This window comes from Mastigoproctus giganteus, chromosome 1 (assembly GCF_048544385.1).
Source record: "Mastigoproctus giganteus isolate SK-2022 chromosome 1, ASM4854438v1, whole genome shotgun sequence".
In the NCBI taxonomy this organism is placed as follows: Eukaryota; Metazoa; Arthropoda; class Arachnida; order Uropygi; family Thelyphonidae; genus Mastigoproctus; species Mastigoproctus giganteus.
In genome coordinates, this window is record NC_143575.1 from 266,722,759 (window position 1) to 266,739,450 (window position 16,692).

Genomic DNA, 16,692 nt, shown 5'->3' on the forward strand with positions numbered 1-16,692 from the left:
TTGCAGCACTCGCCCTATTCTCCTGACCTAGCACCGTCAGACTTGTTTCGAGAAATGAAGAAACTATTGTGTGGACTCCGCTTTGATTCCTCTCAGGAAGTCATCAATGAAGTGGAATCAGGATTTCTGGCAAAAAGTGTGGGCTTCTATGATCAAGGCATTAAACAACTGATCCATAGATGGGAGAAATGTGTTACTATACATAGAGAGTACATAGAAAAGGATTAAAGTTCCTGTGAAGTTTCATCTTTCTAGGGCTATTATTTCCAGGTAATAAAGGGATGGTTGAGTGGGAGAAGACGGAGAGTGTTAATCAATGGACACTGCTCTTTTTGATACCCCCCTCATAGATATAAAATTTCATCAAAATTGGTAAAACCATTTTTGAAAAGAAAAAAAAAAAAAAAGAACGTAATTTGAAAATTAATCTTCAAGTAAAGTTCATTGACCTTTGCAGGTAGAAAGTTCAGTTTCCGATAAAAATCACTTAAAAATATTAGTAAAAAACAGCAATGAGTTTTTGAAACAGTGACCCAAAGATTTTGGGGCCCTAGACAGATGTCTTTTTTTTTTGCCTATAGGATAACACACCACTGACATTAGTCCGTGAAGAGCAGTGTCCATTGATTACCACTCTGCTTTTTCCCACTTAACCATCCCTTTATCCATAGCGGCAACTTGCCCTTAATGCCATACTGCTCCAATTTGTATAGCAGTCTTTCATGTGCAAGTATATTGTTTCAATATTGTTAAAGATTGTAGGTAAGGATTTAGTGTTTTGTAATAATATAAGTTGAGTGAGAGCAGAAACATAAATTCGAACACCTGTCGTTCAGAAAGAGTGTTTGTTCTAAGTTTTGTGTGTTTTATGATAAACATGCCAAGAAATAATGAACTGAGTGTTGAATAAAGAAGTGCTAAAGAAGTACTCTGTATAAAGAAAGTTATTCCATGAGAATTATTGGCCAAATACTGGGTGTTTCGTTTAAAGGTGTATGAACTACCATTTGACAATTCAGGAGACTGGCAGTTTAAAGGACAAACCACAATCAGGATGGCCACGTAACAACAGAAGAACAAGGTAAGACTATAACACTGATTTCTAAACACAGTTGATGACTTACTGCACCTGAAATCTGATCTGAGTTCAATAGGAACAGAGAAATTCCCATGTCTATATCCACTGTAAAATTTTTGTTTTGAACAAGCAGGACTTTGTGGTCGTGTAGCAGTCTAAAAACTCTCTAATTAAAACTGGAAAATTGAAAGAAACTGTTGGCTTGGGTAATAACCATCAACATTGGAGAGTGGATAAATGTACTGTGGATGGATGAATCCAAATTTGAAAATTTTGGATCCAAGCATAGAGCTTATGTGAGACAATCAACTGAAAAAAAAAAATGGTACCACATTGTTTAGTGCCTACAGTCAAGCATGTGGTGGTTTCGTCATGATTTAGGATTGCTTTTGTTTTTCTGGATTGAGTAATATTGTTAGAATTAAAGGAATTTTTAAAAAAAGAAGGTTATAAAAACATTCTTGAACATAATGCAATATCCTCTGGACTTCAACTTTGTAGAAGAAGTGTTATGTTACAACAAGCCAATGACCCGAAGCACAGCTCTAAGCTGTACAGGGACTTTCTAGCAACTAAACAATAGGAGAGGGTATTGCAAATTATGATGTGGCCACTTGACTTAAACCCAATAGAGCTTTTATGGACTCATCTAGACCGTTGTCTATGAAGTCTGCCCATCTTTACAAAATTTATGGGGAACCTTGCAGATTGCTTAGAATAATGTTAGTCAAAGCACTAAAATTAATCATTTTATCATATTATCAGTAATCTAAAAAACAAATGATGAAGCTCCTAGTTTGCTGATGTTTTCTGTATGTGCGTATATGTGTATAAAACCTTTATGTGGCATAGTGATACAGTATGGACTGACTGTTATTTCAAAATAGATAAGTAATAATAAATCTGGGAGGGAAGGATTTGGCAATACAGTATATCAGAATCAGAATTAAACATGGCACTGTTTTGTCACAGAATACATAGATTTCAAGTTAATTTATTTTACCTCTCCTTCATTTCTGATAAAGAGTAAAATCTTGAGTGAATGAGGTGTTTATTTATACAAATAAATAAACAGTAAAATCAAGCAATAAATGAAATTAGATGCCCACTACCTTGACTCTCAAAGGCCATGTCTGGTGGATCAAGGTTCTTGGTTTATATCATTCACAGCTATGATTATATTCATGAGTCTCATTTTGTTCTCAGGGAAACTGGGATAATAATGACATTGTTCAAGATGTTAATATTTTCTGAGGCATTGTAAAGTTGATTGTGCTCAGTTCTTACTTGCCTTAATGTCTTGGTGACTCAGGAAATGTACTTAAATGTTTTCCAACAAAAGGAAAGCATTATTTAAATTAGAATGATGTTCCTAATAAAGCCTCACATGATTTTAATTAGTACCCCTTAGTATTTGTTTATTGCATTTTCTTAATTGGATTGTATAAATTAATCTTTATACATGTAGGGCTTGAGGTTATTCTTTTTTTTTTTTTTTTTAGTATCTCTGTATTGGTAACATTTTTGTTTCATAATTTACACACATATATATATTTCTTTTTTTGAGAGTTGGTTTTAGCATTAGCAGAGGCATGTGATGCAAGAAAGCAAGCTTATACAGTTTTCATGGTGTTGAAGCCCAAAAAAAAAAAAAAATATATTAAATTAAAACTGTATTTTATTTTTATATAATATTGTTGAGAAATAGGGAATTCATTAAAATCATCAGTTTATTTATTATAATCTTGCATAATAAACTGAATAAATGAGAGCACCTTTAATAAATTATGAACAAAAAAAAGAGTTTATGAAGACTTTCTTTGCTTCTTTCTCACTTTTAATGTTTAGAAATTACTATTAGGTGCTGTAAGCAGTTTTTAGAACGTTATCTTTTTGCAAATCTAATTTACAAAACACTCATCTTTTATGGAATGTAGACTCTTAGGACCACTCAAAGTCACTTAGCCTTCTGACTTCATGTCCTTGAGCTCCTTACTTAACCTGAGCAGTATGTGGAGAATAAAATACTGTTTTTTCTTTTATTCCTTCCCCCAACTTGACTTGACTTGACCTATTCAAGTGAATGATAAGATTACCCAAGAGATTTTGTCTTAACATCCACCCCCCCTTTTTTTTTAGCTAAATTGCATGCAGAGCTTGTGGTACATATACCTTTTCAATTTTAAACCCTTATTCATTGAATTGCTCATTAATAAAGCTCTTCAATAATTACAAAATCAGGCTGAAAGTTATACCAACAAATAAAGGGTAGCTATCTCTTGTAGTCATGACTGCTTTAACACTTAAATGGTTAGGACAAAAGTGAATAAACTCAGGAAAAAAAAAAAATTAAATATCTGTATATTTCCCCTCAAATTTGAACTCCCTTTAAACTGTATAAATGTAGTGTGGTAAAGGATGGATTTATATTTCTTAGACAGCTATAAATTAAAATTTTAATGAGCATTCAAAAACAAACAAAATATATGTGTGAACACTTCCTGAATTTGTATGTAAATAATGCTCAATTTTAACTGGTTTATCTCTAAAATGTTCAGTCTTACTAGGACTTGGCAGCTATGCTATTTAGGCCACTGTGGACATCATAGGCATGCTTAGCATTGGTGGGAATTACATTTTGAGTTTCAGTTGAATTCAGTTCAAAGACAACTATATAGCACTAATGATACTTGCAGTGATAGATTGACTGTTTTGTATTGCACACTACTTTCCTGCACCTTTTGCACAGTTTTGTTGCCTTCTGATCCTTATTCCCAAGGCACTATTCAGATATAGACTTATTTCTCAGTGGCAGATGTTAAGTCTTCTTTGTCAAGAATTTTTATTATTATAAAGAGCCCTCTTCTTTGTCAGCGTGACTCTGAACTTCATATTATCCACAACTAAGTCCACAGCCAAGCTTTTGGTGTATCCTTGACCTTGCTTTATGACGAGACTTAAATCACAGCAAACTATATGAAACTTTAAATTTTACTTTATTGGTGGCATGGGAGAATTTTTATCTCCTAATTTTTATCCCAAAACTGAGCATATGTGAAGAAATAACTGTTGAGAATAGTGATTGGGGAGAAGGGGGGGAGTGGACAGGTTTTTTTTTTTTTTTTTGTTTAACTTTTATTTTATTTATTTATTTTTAATGGTAATCATGATTAGTACTGTAGATAAATACACAACTTCATCCTAATTCATTCCTTTATGTATGTTTTAAAATATACATAAAGGAATGAATTAGGATGAAGAAAATATGCGTTGTGTAAATATATGTTTAATAACATGATATCATTAAATGCCAAAAAAAAAAAAAAAAAAAAAAAAAATTCTATAGGAAGCATATAAAAAACTGGATTTATGCCTGACCAGATTGACAATAAGGAGAAAAAGAGTCCTCTTTTTAAAACCTGAAATGCAAAGCCCATTTTAGGAATTTATAAGAAAACAATCTAGAAAAATGAATTCGGAAAAGTGAAATTCATGTAGGCATAAATGCATAGGCAAAGAAAGCCTCTAAAGAATGAGCATCTATTGCCAATGAAAAATCTTGCCATCTAAACAAAATAATGGAATCAAGTATTATAATCACATTTTGAGATATGGATCTGTTGGAATGTGTACTGTGAAGAGCAACAAGATTAGTCAGGGACACAAATGGGTATGCTTATCAAGAAAGACTTTCAGTTCTCCAAATTGCTACACGTGGGAGACCTGATTGAAGTGTTTAAATTTTTAAGTGGTTTGAGTAAACTGAATGCATTTTTACTCTTTCTTACACACAAATAAATAAATAAATAAATAAATCACAAGCCTACCTAACAAAGCTACTATCGGGCCAGATAGATTTCCCATCCTTGCCTTCTAGATTTGTAATCCACATATTACAGATATATTGTTAAACCAATTTAAACAAATTTTGATATACTGAAATGAACTGGAATGAAGCATACATGAAGCATGTCTCCAAGTTAAAAAAAAAAAAAAAAAACCTTCAGACTTAACAAATATCAGTCTGATGTACTCTGAAGTTATTTGAAAACTTCATACTAGTGACACTATTGCAGTACTGCTTTACTCACAGGCCTCCATGCTAACAGTGTGTATTCATGATGTCTACAGCTACTAATTTGATATTCTACTTAGAATGAGTCCTAAATGAGAATTGCAACTGGATATTTTATTTATGAATTTTAAAGCTGCCTTTAATAATTTCTATGTAGTAGCACTAATAAACATATTGAATACTTCAAGATCAGTGCTGTGGGTTATTAATGCTATTTAAAAGTTAAAATGCCTACTAGTTTGCACAAGAAATTGAATGCAAATTTTAGCCTGAGCATTTTCACAAGGCGGCACTGTGTTGATCTTATTTTGCTTCTGCCCTTGGTAACAAAGCAATTTTATTGTAGATGTATAGAGTTCTTTGTTAGCCTCTAATCAACTGCTACTATCCCCAGAAATTATCAGAGATGCAATCCAGAAGTAATCCATGTTCCATCCTTACCTTCAGCATATTGGCTCAGTATCCATATAGAGAAAGAGGTGCTAATGACCATTACAATAAAAAAAAAAAAAAAAAAAAAAATTGACATTATACTGATTAAAGCCCTCTCTGTGATAAAAACCTTTGAAATAGTAACTTAATTTTGAAGTTACAAGATATTTTAAAACTTAGAAAACAGAATTATATTAGTGCTCTCACTGTTTGGTAGGAATGTAGGGAGGCTACATTGAATGATGTGTATTATTTTACTTAATGTTTATTATTATTATACTCCATAAAATTTATTGATATTCAATTTAAAGAAAAAATTTATAGCTCATTATGTATTATTTATCAATCTGCCTTTGTATAAACTTAAGTGCTCTTCTCTGTTTTATATATATTTTTTCATTTTATTTTTTATCACTGTTAATATACACTGAGGAGTGATCACTGAATTATGACCACCCCCTATGAAAACTGAATGCGACCCACTGACCATGTGAGGTACGAGAATGCGGAGTTAGTCGACCTATGTAGCATAGAAAAGGTGTCAGTGATTCAGTAGGTAGTAAAATTCCGAGTGTGATGGGTAAAAGGAAGGATTTATTGGACTTTGATGAAGGACAGATTGTGGGTGCTTGATGAGCTGGTGCCTCTATTTCCCAAATGGCCGAACTGGTGGGGTGTTGGAGAGCCATTGTAGTTAAAGTGTACCAGGACTGACGTCAAAATGGTCAAACAACGACCCGACAGAAAAACTGCAAAGGTTGATGTTAGAGGTGAGTGCTGGGTTCGACGACTCGAACAGGCACAGCACTGTCGAAGAGTTGACTACCCAATACAACGTGGGCCAACGCGGAACAATATCTGACATGACCATGCATCACATGCTTGTATGTATGGGCTATACTAGCAGCAGACAACCTCCTACAGCATCCTCTCCTAACCAAGGTTCATTGGCATAAAAGACTCGCCTGGTGCGAAGAGCATGCAAGTTGGACGTTAGAAGACTGGAAGAAGGTGTGCTGGTCGGATGAGTCACGTTATTTACTCCACACCATGGATGGTCATGTATGGATTTGGCATCAACAACATGTGGCTCTTCATCCATCATGCATAGTATCAAAAGTGCAGGCCGGTGGAGGTGGTTGTATGGTGTGGGGCATGTTTCACTGGCAGGAACTTGGACCCCCTGGTGCATGTGGAACAACTTATCAGTAGTCTCCGCTATCATCACCTGCTTTATGACTGTGTACACCCTGCTATATTGCACTTTCTCCCTCATGACAATGGCGTCTTCCAAGATGACAATGCGCTGAGCCATTGGGCATTTGTGTAGGATTGGTTTGAAGAACACAGTTCTGACTTCCAGCATATCGGAACTCCCCCGATATCAATCCTATAGAGCACTTGTGGGAAACTATGGAAAGGCATGTCAGGTATCTGGATACACCAATCATCTCTATACCAGCATTGCTGACTGCATTACACACAGCTTGGTTGGCCATACCTCCCGGACACTTCCAACATCTTGTTGAATCAATGCCATGTCGGATAGTTGCTGTACTGAGGGCAAAAGGAGGACCTACGAAGTATTAGATAGGTGGTCAGAATTCAGTGATCACTCAGTATATATCTATGTATATATATACTTCTGTAATTCTTTTATACTTGTCATCAATTAAAACTTATGATTCTTTTTATCTGTTGTTTTCCTTCTACTAAATATTTTAATATCCTTCGATAAAAATTATATCATGTTAAAATTTTTATGATCAGGTCAGAACCAGATGATTCATACAGCCTAAATATTGATCAACGACTAAGAGACTTAGAAGAACAAATAAACAAATTGGAGCTACTTTCTCCCAGAATATATCCAAAGGTGAAGCAACTCAGTTACAAAGATAGAAAGCGAATACTGGTAAATGTAACTTTTTTTTTTTTTTTTTTATCTTTGTTGTAGTTAATTTTTATGTTAACTTTTATCCAACTATTCTAAGTGGTACATATACCATTTGTAATAGTTTATATACCATTAGAGGTATATACACAATTACAAAGCAATTCATGGGGGGGGGGGGGGGAGTTGCACACCAAACTTTGTTTGGTGGTACAAGAAAATTACATTTTTTAACTGTTATTCAAGGTAAAATAAGCCTTATCTGTCTATGAAGCAATCACAAATAAGCAGTACTCACGTTAAAAGTTAAAAATTGGCAATTTAGAACAAGGGATTGACACTTATGAGCTATGCTCGATTTCTGTCTTTGAAATGTAGATGCACAAATAGTGGATAATGTAAAAAAAATGGGGGAGGACATTAAAAAGGGGTTGCATCTTTATTAAAACAAAAGTAAAAATACACATGCATGATTCTTATAACAACATCTATAGGAATCTTAAAAAAATATATTAGCTTCCATTTTATTTATAAAACAAACAAAAATTGAATAATTCTTCTTAGGATCTATTGTGGGGTATGAGTTATTACAGTCCCATTACAAATAATCATTGTAGCATTTGGACACTGAAGGGCTTTATCTGCAGAAGCATTTAGTCCCTGTGCATTTCATCAGCTCATCCAGTAAAGCATCTCTATTATGTGGGGGGTTGCAAGTCTAGAGATCATGGTCAATTTGCTTTGAGTTAATATTGTTTCTAGAATTGAGTTAAGGAAATGCTTTTTGAACAAATAATGCCTCTTTAGGTTTCAGAGTACTGAAGATGTCTGTAATTCCCTTACTGGAATTACCCAACCATATCCCTGATGTTGATGTGGTCATTTTGTTCTGAGCATAGATTAAGAAAGGGCTTCAATTTCAGAACATGTATTGTGCAGAGACAGTAAAACCACTGAATATTATTTTTTGTTTGCTCTTGTAGTTGATAATCTTGGCTTTACTAATTTTTCTTTTATGAAGCATTATTTAATGATTCTTGAGTTGATTATAATTTATTTCAAATATATTCATTGTAATGTGCTACTGGAGTTATATGATTGGCTTTTAATACATTTGATTAGGTTACTGGGGGAGCAGGATTTGTTGGAAGCCATTTAGTGGATAAGCTTATGCGTGGAGGTCATGAGGTTACAGTGGTTGACAATTTTTTCACTGGCAGTAAAAGAAATATTGAACATTGGATTGGACACGAAAATTTTGAATTAATTCGTCATGATATAGTTAATCCACTGTATATCGAAGGTAAATTAGTTAACTTTTTTTTTTTTTTTTTTTTTTGTGTGTGACATGTATTTTTAAAATAGCTCTTTTTCAGTATACTGGAAAATAATTATTTTACAGTGAAGCGTATATTATCTTTTTCTTTGAAAAATTTGCTATTTTTATTTCAATATTTTGAATTAATTTGTCATGATATAGTTAATCCACTGTATATTGAAGGTAAATTAGTTAACTTTTTTTTTTCTTTGTGTGACATGTATTTTTAAAATAGTTCTTTTTCAGTATACTGGAAAATAATTATTTTACAGTGAAGCATATATTATCTTTTTCTTTGAAAAATTTGCTATTTTTATTTTATTTATTATTTTTTTTTGTGCCAGATTATAAAGGGAAAATTAAAATGTATTAAAAGAGGGAATGAAGCATTTTAACTATGGGAGATATAACTATTTCTGTTTATTTCCAGTTGGAAAGTACACTGCCTTACCATTAATATCCGGACACCCATCCATTGATAGTTGGTCACATTGAAGTTGGTTCTTAAGAAGCATATTTATAGTTGTCATACACAACTTTAAATATGCCCATAGTCGTCATTTGAGGAGACAGTAGTATGATTGTGAATGCAAAATGTTGCAATCAACAGAGTTAAGACTTCCAGGACAGAATGATAATAGGGTGCCAGTAAGCAATTGGTCTGTATGTGATATTTTAATAGTACTAAAGCTCCCTAGATCAACAATTTGTGATGTAATCTGCAAATGAGAGCACACTGGTGCTGAAACCATCACAAAATGACCTGTAAACCTCTGAAGCTGACAGAATATGACAGGAGAGTCCTGCAAAGAAAGGTCTATTCAAAATGCAAGTTGATGTCAGCACACACACGCAGGCCCTCAGCGAGATGATTGGGACAGATATCAGCACTAGTACACAGTGACATGGCCAAGAGATTAATGTAAAACTCCTGGCCATGTCACCATGATGAGTATTATTGTTCTTAGTACTGGTACCATACTTAGCAGCAATAAAGATAATTTATTTATTTATTTACAGTGTACAGGACACTGCATGATATGGGTTACCATGATTTTGCAGCCATCCACAAGCCACTAATCATCCCAACTAATGCCTGATGCCATTTAGCTTGGTGTAAGACCTGCTGTTCTTGGACTGTAGACTAGTGTGCTTTAGAGCGATGAGTCAATACATGGTATCGTAGTCTGATGGTCATGCTTGGGTGTACCAGATGTCCAGGGAAAGCTATCTGCCAGACTGTATTATCCCAACAATGAAGTTTTGCAGAGGCAGAGTGGTGGCCTAAGGTTGTTTTTCTTGGTTTAGTTTGGAACCGTTGGGTTTTTTTTTAATTCAAAATCACGAATGCTTGAGCTCTGTCTTAGATATCTTGGACAATAATAAATAGGTATCTAGCAAAAAATGTGAACATATTGCATTAACCTTAAAATAGAAATTGGATATTGTATAAGACAAAAAAAAGATGAAAATCATAATGTACTTGTGAAGGAGTATGCACAATTTGATAATAGCACAACTGATAATTTTTCAATGATAAGAAAGAAAGTGTGTTGGTATGACTAAGAAGTTTAATTTCACATTATAGAATTTTATTGCTTTATGCAGTCTCCTATAAGAATAATATCATACGACCAGCAACATGCATTTAAATAAATAAAAAGCACTCAAGCATGTTACCAGTGTTCCTTAGTGTCAGTGGTGTGCTGGAGCTAGCTTGCATGAGCTGATCGTTAAGGTTTCAAGAATTTTGCGAGCTGGTTGTTAAACTGATGATAGCTATAAACTGTAGAGTGGAACACACTTCAGTCCACAGTGGCTAGTGGCATTTGGGCGATAAGCTTTTATATGATGATGTGGAAAATTCAGTAGCGACTAAGCTGTTAGAAAATTTTCCTAAAATTTGGCACTGTTTTAATCATCAATTGCAATTATCACTCAACGATGCAATATCTTAAATAAAACAAGTTAATCATTTTAACAGTAAATACATACAGTACAAAAAGCTTTCAGTTATTATGGTAACCTTTGTTAGTGAAACTGATGAAGGTTACCATAATAACCGAAAGCCTTTTGTACTGTATGTATTTAACATATTGTGTTTTACAATTTAACATTAAACTTGTCATTTATTTTATATTATTTTGTATTCTGTTTCACTCTGTGCTACATAGTAACTTACCATAATTTGAAATTTTTAAAATTGGTCAAGTACTGGGACCATGATGGGTGGCATGTAGTTTGAACTGCTGCTGCTGTATGGTGCACATATCCTGCATTATATATGCATCTTTCAAGTTCTTCTCATTATAGTTTGGCAAAGAGATTAGCTAATATTAATTTTTTGAAAGACCTTGCTTTAATGATACACATTCTTGAAGGATTTTCATTTCATTACTGCACTTCAGACAAGATCAACTAACATTCAGAAAGTACAAAAATTAATCAAATGCACAATAAGAGCTTTGGAAAGTTTAAAGGTTGGTACTGGAAAACATGAATCTCAAGTTGAAGATTTGATTAAATCAGATAAGTTTAAAGATATTCCATTTGATGAAAATAATAAATTCAGTGCTTTTCCTAGGAATATGTCACTAGAAAATATTATTCAACACATGAATTTGTCTTTTATCAGACAAATAATTATGTAAACATTCTAAATTATTTAGATTTATTACAACCATCTACTTGGCCTTATGAAGAACTAACTTCACCATGGATAGCTGATGAAAAAAAAATTGTACCATTTAAGTGAAATTTTAAAATATGAAATTGATTTGAACAATTTTTGAGATTTTCGTTGATAATAATATAGAATCAAAAAGTGATTCAATCCCTGCAAGTATTCAAAAAGCTAAAAAGATAGTTAGCACTATTGCTAACTGAAGCTGAAAGAGGTTTCAGTTTAATGAGCATAATTTGTACAATGGTAAGAAATATTTTTACAATAGATCACATATTGGATTTAATGACGATAAATTTATTGGGAAAAGGGTTAGTGGATTGGAATGCAACTCCATTTGCCAAATCATGGTTGAATCACAACCATAGATTGGCTATAGATACAAGAGCTTGGCAAAAGTCAAATAAAACATTTTGTGAGAGTCAATTGGCTATATGGAAAGTACAATAAAAAAATGAATATTTTATTGATTGAATTTTTTGTATTCCAAATTGTTGTAAATCAGTGAAACTTACAATAAATATATACACACATATATATTTTTTGGTCTGTTTTTTTTTTTTCTTTTCTTAGTGAACCGGTTTTTAAAAAATTTACCAGCATGCTCTAGTATGCAAACAAAGTTTTCTATATATTTAAATTTCATGGTTTTGAAGTTGTGGTATTGAGACAAACAGATGCACAGTCTTTGTTTTTTATAGATGATACATTTATTGTGTGGTAATCTATGGCACAATTTTAAACATTTTCATGAAGAGAATAACTGTTTAATAATGTTGTTAAATGAATGCTACCTTTTAGTAACTGTATATCATCATTCTAGTAATTGTAACTTTTAATAATGATAAGTTATGAATGTGATGATTATGTTCCATTTTAATTATTACTAGTGTTAATGCCTGTTTTGGACGTTATCCATTATTTTACCTTCTATTGCAGCTTTCTTTTTTACCTAGTAAACTATGTAATTAAGTGGCAATATCACATTAGATTTTGTCATCTTCCCTGCTGAATGGTATTGGCTGTCAAAGTGATTTGCATAATATATCCTTTTTTTTTTTTTTCTCACTAAAGGATCTAATTAGCAGGATCCAAAAAAAAAAAAAAAAAAGTAATACCTTTTGCATAAGATTTTATGTTATAAAATCTGGTTTCATATTTCTTTGTAGTGGACCAGATTTACCATCTTGCATCTCCTGCTTCTCCTCCCCACTATATGTTAAATCCTGTGAAGACAATCAAGATTAATACTTTGGGTACTATTAATATGTTAGGTAAGGATTCATTAGTTAGTTAAATTTTCATTTAGTATGTCTACCTATTCGATTAACAGGCAAGTTTATTTTCATCATGTTTCAATATGTCATACCTGCAAGTTACTGTGATAATAAAAATTAGTCCTTGACTATCAGAAACTGTTTTGGGCTATTTTTATTTTCAATGGATAACATATCAAAATGTTATTTGTAATAAAGGTTGTCAAATTATAAATGCTACTCAGATAAATGATAATCTGTGGAATTTCCAACATTATTTTCCTTATTGTCTGTATAACAGTCTTGTATATTTTGTAGAAAAATGTTTAATATGAAATCACATAGCATTTTTTTCAAGTTATGCTTCATGATCTGAAGCGTTGTAGTACTAATTACTGCACGAGCTCTTAATTGTTTTGTTCTTATTATACATGCTAATCTTATTATACATCATAATCAGATAAATGATAATCTGTGGAATTTCCAACATTATTTTCCTTATTGTCTGTATAAGTCTTGTATATTTGGTAGAAAAATGTTTAATATGAAATCACATATCATTTTTTCAAGTTATGCTTCATGGTCTGAAGCGTTGTAGTACTAATTACTGCATGAGCTCTTAATTGTTTTGTTCTTATTATACATACGCTCTCTCTCTCTCTCTCTCTCTCTCTCTCTCTCTCTCTCTCTCTCTCTCTCTCTCTCTCTCTCTCTCTCTCTCTCTCTCCCCCCCCCCCACACACACATGTGATGATCCCAAACAAAAAAGATATAAGAACCTTTAGTGCTTTAGTACAGAATATGATGGGTTGAAAAACAGAAGATATACCTGCTTACATTTGGCTTGAATTTATGTAGATTGAAATTTTCTGGAAACATATGAATGGAAGTTGTTCCAAAGAAGGGATAACTGAAGACAAGGAAAAGTAGAAAAGTTAGGGTAGACGTGAGATTTGTACGAATGATTCACGAAGATGGTTTGAATATCTTTCAAGTTGATAGAGTCGTTATAATCTTTGTTGGGTATAAGTGATAATTAATATTTTTTGTCATTTCTTTTACTATAACATACCTAGTATTTATTCTAATGATATACCTAGTATGTCATTTATTAGAACTTACCTGATTATATGGTAATTCAAATTTTTAACACTACTATTATTATTGTTCTCTTATTTTTCTATTAAATGTGGCTTATTCTCTAAAAAATAAAAAAAATAAAATAACTCCCTAGTTTTATATTATATCTTCTTCCATTTTATGTATTTATTTAATCTCTCTTTAAATCTATATGAGCTCTGTCTTTACAAGGCTAGGTGGTAAATTGTGTGTGTATAATAATGTTTTAGAGGTCTAGTGTGACTATGGATCTCTATTTTAAACTTTGTTACATTGAGTTCTCACCACTGGATTGTTAGACTCTAATTGGCATCTCCAGTGAGGTGCTATTTAGTGCTGACACTGGCTGTATGGGCATTGGCATATATTTCAGTAGTGTCCATATAGTGTGAACAGTGAGTTCACACTATATGGATATAGATCACACTAACCTAAAATTTTGGTTCCTCCTCTCCTCTCTAGACAAGTTCAGTTTCCTTTAATTTCAGCTCCAAAATAAAATCAAAGAACTGTATTCTTCTTTTGAAATAAACAACTAAAAGATTTTTTTTTTTTTTTAAATATAAAATTTTAATAAATATTTTTGAAATATATGGACTTGCACATGCAGTTAAACAGGTAAGATCTTTCAAGCTGCACTAGAATTCCAGCCTTGCTGATTAAATATAACTGTGATAATCTTGAAATGTAATCCACACTCCTACTGTTGATGCTCAGTGTCATAAGCTTAAAACTTTAATGTCTTTATTAATGAGAAAAGAGCTTATTGGGAGGTATTCAGCAATTTTCAAGAGATTGATAACATTATGTCAATACAGAGACTTGTTTCTCTTGTACTTTTAAATGTTGAATCAGATGAATATGCAAAAAACAGATTTTAATGCCATTTAACCTAACTAACATTCTAAGCTTACCTTTTTTATATAGTTTGCTTTATCAGTTTCTTTATTGTATATCTATATCAACATTCACTGACTTTAACACTTTATTAAATTTTTGAACTGTGATGCTACTTTAATTAAATTTACTTACTTCAATATCTTTAAATTAGTAACCTTCTACCATTAAATATGGCGCCTTCGTAGCCAGGTGGGCAGGAGCAGCAGTGCGGTTAGACTGGGGTTTGAGCCCATTACCACCAAATACGGAAGATGCGGAAAGGTCAGGGAATGACCATTGCATATCCTCGGAGCAATATGGCCTTGGTTGCTAATGATCCTAAAAACCAAATAACAACAACCATTAAATATATCTAACTTTTTTCCCCCATCTTTTTTTTTATTTGCTTTCTTTCTTTTTTTTTTCCTTATGTACATTCACAACTCGTATGCTTAATGGTGCAGGAATTTTTCTTTTAATCACCAAGTTATTAGTGCCTTCGTGGGTGGTTGGAGCTGACAGCTTGAGGAAATTCAAAGCTCAGCTAGATAGATACCTGTGTGAAGACTGAGTCAAATAGGGCATTTATTATTATTTTGGTTTGTTTGTTTGTTTTATGGCTGGTGCGATAAAAGCTCAGCCTCCTTGCATCATACAATTAATACTAATACTGTTGTTTAGCTACAGCTCCTTGGTATTCATCCTTTTAGTTTCTGTAATATCCTGCATTCTGATATCATAATGACCTAGTTCCTCTGACAATACCACTTCATGATTTTATCTTATCTTTTTATCCTAGAAAAATGCAGTATTGCCTAGAAACCTTGTTAACTTGAATGACATCTTAATCAGTATGAATCTAGATTACTTTATCCTGCTACTTATTACTTTATCATTTTATAAATAATAAAATCATTAACTATCCATATTGTAAATTTTTTAGCTATTCCATTCCTTCTGTATAATTATTTATAAATGCAATTAAGGTTACTGTTTCATAAATGTTATTCTGGCTTTTAATAATTCCCTAAATTGGTTTACTGGTTAGTCATATGGGAGAAAATAAAAAGAAGAGCTACATTATCAGATACTAATGATTTTTAAGGTTTGGCAAAACGAGTCGGAGCTACAGTTCTGGTAGCCTCCACATCAGAGGTGTATGGTGATCCTGAAGTACATCCTCAGTCTGAAGATTATTGGGGCCGTGTTAATCCCATTGGACCTCGTTCCTGCTATGATGAAGGGAAAAGGGTAGCTGAATCTTTATGCTATGCATATGCCAAACAGGTTCGTATGTTCATGTGTTATTTACAGTTATGTTATAGAATAAAATTTGTTTTTTCAAATTTCTCTACTTCTCCCATTTTAAATATTACAAGAAACATGAAGACAAATTTAAAAAAAAAAAAAAAAAAATTCGAGAGAAGAAATTTTAGCTAATTATGTGGGCTGGTAGTTAATAATTAAAGAGCAGTATGGTGGAAATACAGAATTGGCTCTTGTGTCATGCTGGATGCTAAAACAAAAATTTATCATCAGGAGTTAACAAATTAACAAACACTGAGTCATTTAAAAGGCTGCCATAGCCAAGTAGTCAATTGAAAGGTACAGAAGTGCACATGCTTGGAGTAACTGTGATTCAAGCCTGTATGACTACTAAATACAGTACCGTATTTGTATATTTCTTTTTTGTGAACTCCACTAACCTTATGTGGTTGTCCCACAGTATAAACAGAAAATTTATTTATTTATTATGAACATCATGGACTCACAAAAACATTGAAACTGAGAATATTGTATTTGTGAAAAACTCCAGTAAATGGTTATGTACAGGCACCCATAGAAGTAGCTTAGCATATTGCTTTCCTTAAAATTAAAATTACTATTGAAATACTACTTTTGTAAGCTGCATTTAAAAAAAAAAATGCAATGTTGACAATATAAACATAGTAAATATT

The 16,692-nt window shown here is 32.6% G+C and overlaps 1 protein-coding gene across 1 annotated transcript in view; it reads left to right on the forward strand.

Annotated features, from left to right (window-relative positions):
* LOC150091949 (UDP-glucuronic acid decarboxylase 1-like) overlaps positions 1-16,692 on the forward strand; it is a 56,161-nt gene that overhangs the window by 18,566 nt on the left and 20,903 nt on the right. The window contains exons 3-6 of the mRNA XM_090386223.1: positions 7,356-7,500; positions 8,602-8,782; positions 12,650-12,754; positions 15,840-16,021. Of these exons, the coding sequence (XP_090242349.1) occupies positions 7,356-7,500; positions 8,602-8,782; positions 12,650-12,754; positions 15,840-16,021 (613 nt within the window). The remainder of the gene's footprint in view (positions 1-7,355; positions 7,501-8,601; positions 8,783-12,649; positions 12,755-15,839; positions 16,022-16,692) is intronic.